Source organism: Belonocnema kinseyi, chromosome 5 (genome assembly GCF_010883055.1).
Source record: "Belonocnema kinseyi isolate 2016_QV_RU_SX_M_011 chromosome 5, B_treatae_v1, whole genome shotgun sequence".
Lineage (NCBI taxonomy): Eukaryota > Metazoa > Arthropoda > Insecta > Hymenoptera > Cynipidae > Belonocnema > Belonocnema kinseyi.
In genome coordinates this window covers 81,737,034-81,741,625 of record NC_046661.1, presented here as the reverse complement: position 1 = coordinate 81,741,625, position 4,592 = coordinate 81,737,034, and the positions used below count along the sequence as shown (strand labels likewise).

Genomic DNA, 4,592 nt, shown 5'->3' with positions numbered 1-4,592 from the left:
ACATTCAAACTTTTCTAACCTCAAAAAATCTTTCTACTGCTTTACCGTCATATTTTACGAAGAATTAGAAAACAAGAATTCGACTTCGTAGTACGATGAGGGGAGCACTTCGATAGGGCAGAAAATGTGATGTCCTATATATATAATTCCCCACTCCGACGCCCCGTACCGCATCTAGGTTTATAATATCTTTGATTCCGTGCATTCCGTGAAGTTGATACATTCCATGAATTCCGCAAATTGCGTGAATTCCTTAAATTCGTTAAATTCCGTAAATTCAATGAATTACGTCAATTCCGCGAATTATGTAAATTCCGTGAATTCTGCACATTCCGTCAATTCCGTGAATTTGATAAATTCCATGAATTCCTTGAACTCCGTGCATTCGTTGAATTCCATGAATTCTGTGAATTTTCTGAATTTTATGAATTTCGTAAAATCTTTGAATGCCGTAAATTCCATGAACTACGTAAATTCTGGTAATTCTTTGAATCTCCTAAATTCCTTGTATATTCCGTGCATATCGTTGATTTCCCGAATTTCGTGAATTCCTAGAATTTCATGAATTCCATTAATTCCGCTAATTCAATGAAATCCGTGAATTTCTGTCTTTATATGAATTCTGCAAATTGTCTGAATTCCAAAAATTCCTTGAATTTCATAAATACGCGCGATATATACAATATATTTAAAAAGTTTTGGCTCCGTCAGAAAAAGTCTTTTTTCGCCTGGAACAAGTGTTCTAAGAAATGATTTGGACTTTTTTTAAAACTTTTTGCTTCAACAGGTGTAGAGATATGCAGCCGCAAGTATGATACAGAAGTGTTGGGGGCTACTGGACTTGTATTATAAAATTGTAATACATGTGAGGTATCATACCAATGCCAGCATTTGGAAAATACAACATTATGTATTGTAGTGTTATCTTAAGTTTCGGAAATAAACTTCCAATACATGTAGTGGAAGTTTCCAACAGAAATTTTTAACAGTGTAGTTAAAAATTTATTTTTGTGGTTGTGTTCGAAAATTAAAATACTTTGTTACAAATTTATTTTTTTAAAGATTTACCTGCTTGGTTAAAAGTTTAACTATGTGGTGAAAAATAAATTTTGTTGTTGAAAATTCATATTTTCTGGTTAAAAATTAAACTGTTTTGTACAAAAATTATGCTTTGGGATGAAAAATTGTACAATTCAGTTAAAAATGATAGATTTTGTTGAAAATTCGTCTTTTTTCGTAAAAATTTTTGTAATTAATTTTCAATCTGAAAATTTAATAATTTCATTTTTGGTTAAGAATTCGGCTTTTGTCTTGGAAACTCAACAATTCACTAGTAAATTAATGTCTTTTGTTGAAAATACGTCTTCTTTGGTGAAAATTAATCTTCTTGATGGAAATTTTTTCATTTTGATTAAAATTTAATTATTTGGTTGAAAATTAATTTTTTGATTAAAAAATTCAAGAACTCTGTTAAAAATTAGTTTTTTCTTCAGATTTGCCTTCTTGGTTGAATAATTAATTATTTCGTTGAAAATACTTTTTTTTTGTTTGGAATTAATTTTATATCAGAAAATTCAACTAATCCATTTATTGTTCAAAACTTAACCTTTATAAATTGAAAACTTACGTATTTTATTGAAAATTCTTCCATTCCCGTGTAGAAATTCAAATGGGGTACTAGTCTGGTTCCCGACCATTCGACCCCACTTAAAGTCGGGGGCTAGTCAGGTGACCCACCTTATCCTAGTCGGGGCCTGATCGGGTACTAGTAGGGGTCATATGATAATACATCCGCGTGGAATATTAACCAAACTTTCCAAAATTTGTGGAACATTCCCTAAAAGTTTGTCAAAATACTTATTATTTACGGAAATTCCCTAAACTTTTTTGAAATATTTAAAAGTGCTCACATTTACCCAAGATTTAATGGAGAACATATGCTACGCTTAAAAATGCATAAATTTATGTAACTAAAATTCCCCAAAATTTGTGGAATATAAATTTTTTTTAAAACTTCAGCTGGAACGCAGCAATGGAAGAGCTTCGCTCTGAAGGAACCGCCATGTTGGTCACGGTAGTCTCTGCTCCAGGTAATTATGCTTCGTTACGTGTGGACTGCTGTCTTAAAAACTCGACGCGTCATTTCTGTTGCGCGAGAGGCGGCACGTCGCGCCCTTGCGGGTGAATTTAACATTAATAAGGCTTGTCTCGAAAAAACGGTGTAAGATTATTGTTAAATATATTCTTAGTGTTTTAGAATAAAAAAATCATTACGATTTTTTTAGATATTACCTCATTTGATAATACCTTGCCGAAAACTCAAATATAAGAATAACTCGACCAGAGCCCCACTAGCTCCCGCCCAGAGCCTGAAGATTACCCGCACGGAAATTAGTGAACAAAAAGGCCCGACTAGACCTTGACCAACCACCGACCAGACCCCGACTGAAATTTTGACAACAAAAAGCCCAACTAGTCCCCGATTAGTCCCCGACTGGATACTTTGTTAAAATTAATAACCCGATTAGTGCCCGACTTGCAATAAGGCTAAATGGGGGCCCGACTTGTAATAAGGCTAAATGGGGTTATTTCCACACGGGTTTCTTTCAATTATAATGGAATTACATTGAAAAGGCGCAGACATAAATCTGTAAATATCATCTTGTATTTTTCTCGCTAATACAAAAACATTACATACAGTTCTATAAAGACTAGGAGAATGAATAGTAATGTATAGTAATAAATCATGCTTCGTGGAAACATCTATGGTTGAAAATTCACTTTTCCTGAAAATTGCCGCTGTTCCTGAAAGCGTGGATAGACGAATGAGTATTTTTCGCAGACCTCAGAAAAAGAACGATCAACTCCGAAATTCGGAACTGGATTTTTCAAAAGCATCCTTTTTATCAGACGAGACTTCCGTTTCAATTTTGGAAGTTACTCGCTCCTCACGTAGAATAACATCCTCGACGATCTCAACATTTTGCAGTTTTGATTCGTCAATCAGAATAACACGAAATTTATTTTTTTCCACGTGTCAAGCAGACTGAAGTTGAGAGGATGAGGTGAATTCGTAAAATTGGAAACTGAGTTCTTCACCAAAAAGATTATCAGGAGAAATCATGTCGGGATCGACAATATTGAGTCCCAGGGCCGCCGGCGTCAAATCGGTCACTAAGTACCCTTCACCGATTAATCCGCATTCTTCTGCTACCACTTCTTTCGAAACGGGGTTTAGAAAATCTGAAAATTTTAGGAAATGCTTCATTGGAGTGGATTGATTATTTAATTTAGGTTATCTCCTATTAGCAGAGGTCACAGCGGTTTAGTAGTACAATTTTAGGTTAAATATTAGTCAAAGTAGATGCCTTGCGCCTGCAAAAAGAGGTTTCGTAGCCTAATAAGACGTAAATAAGTCATTTAACCTCCGGCTCCCGTACTTTACTTCCTTACTCACCTGATATTCCCAAATTTCCCCTCCCCACACTGCAGGCTTCGTTTCCCCTCCCTTACCCAAAAATTCCTCATCTTCTCCCATCATATTTCTCCTCACTTCCTCTTCCACCGTCATTTTCCCGCAGTAACCTTCTCTCTCATTACTTTGTTCTTATCTACTTCCCCCTATATTAACGGCTTTACACTGACGAGCGGAAGGTTAGCTACACGCGCGTAGAATTGTTGGGCGGATCAAATCTGTCGCCCGAAAATGTCGTGAAGGAAGGGTTGCCAATTTTAATTTTGATGATCTACGTCACCGACGGTTTTGATTAGCTAACGTATTTAAATTTTATGAGTTGGCAACACTTTTCCCACGCTGTTTTCGAGGCGAAAGTTTTGCTTCCGCCAACAGTACTACGTGCGTGTAACTAACGTTTTGTTCGTCAGTGTAAAGCCGACCAATGTCACCTTACTTGCTCTGCCCCGTCATTTCCCCACAGTTCCTCTTCCTTACCCAACTTCTTTCTCATCTCCTTCCCTCAATATTTCCCCTGACTTATCCAAGTCTCGTCGTATCCCCACAGTTCCCCTCCATTTTCCAAATTTTTCCTGATCTCCTTCCTCCATATTTCCTTTCACTTCCTCGACCCCCACCATTTCCCCATTGTACTAATCTCTTACTCAAGTTTTTCCTTATCAACTTCCCCATATATTTCACCCGACTTCCTCTACCCCCGTTATTTTTCCACAGTTCCCTTCCCTTCTCTAAGTTCTTCCTCATCTACTTCTTCCATCTCTTCCTAGGGATCGCGATACTTGTAATTGGTGGGAGGACTTACGGGTCTCATTGGACTATAGATCTAGAATAGGTGAACTAGAGAGGCATCATCGCGAGATGCAGCTACGAGGGTAGTTCAATAAGTCCTTAGAATGAAGTATAAAAACAATTTTTTTTGGGTAAATTTTTTTTTTATTTTTCAACATAATCTCCTTGGAGCTCTATACACTTGGTCAATCGCTTTTCAACTTTTTGTAATCCTTCAGAAAAGTGTGTTTTCGGAAGTTCCTCAAAATAAGCACTTACAGAGGCAATGACGTTTTCGTTGTCTGGAAATTTCTGTCCACCGAGCCATTTTTTCAAGTTTGGAAATAAG

The 4,592-nt window shown here is 36.5% G+C and overlaps 1 protein-coding gene across 1 annotated transcript in view; it reads right to left on the bottom strand.

The window, feature by feature from the left end:
• Positions 1–2,682: 2,682 nt before the first annotated feature.
• The window catches only part of LOC117172707, a 35,432-nt gene continuing 33,522 nt past the window's right edge, over positions 2,683–4,592 (bottom strand). Inside the window, exon 7 of the mRNA XM_033360868.1 lies at positions 2,683–3,243. Within this exon, the coding sequence (XP_033216759.1) occupies positions 3,038–3,243 (206 nt within the window). The 3' untranslated portion in view covers positions 2,683–3,037. The remainder of the gene's footprint in view (positions 3,244–4,592) is intronic.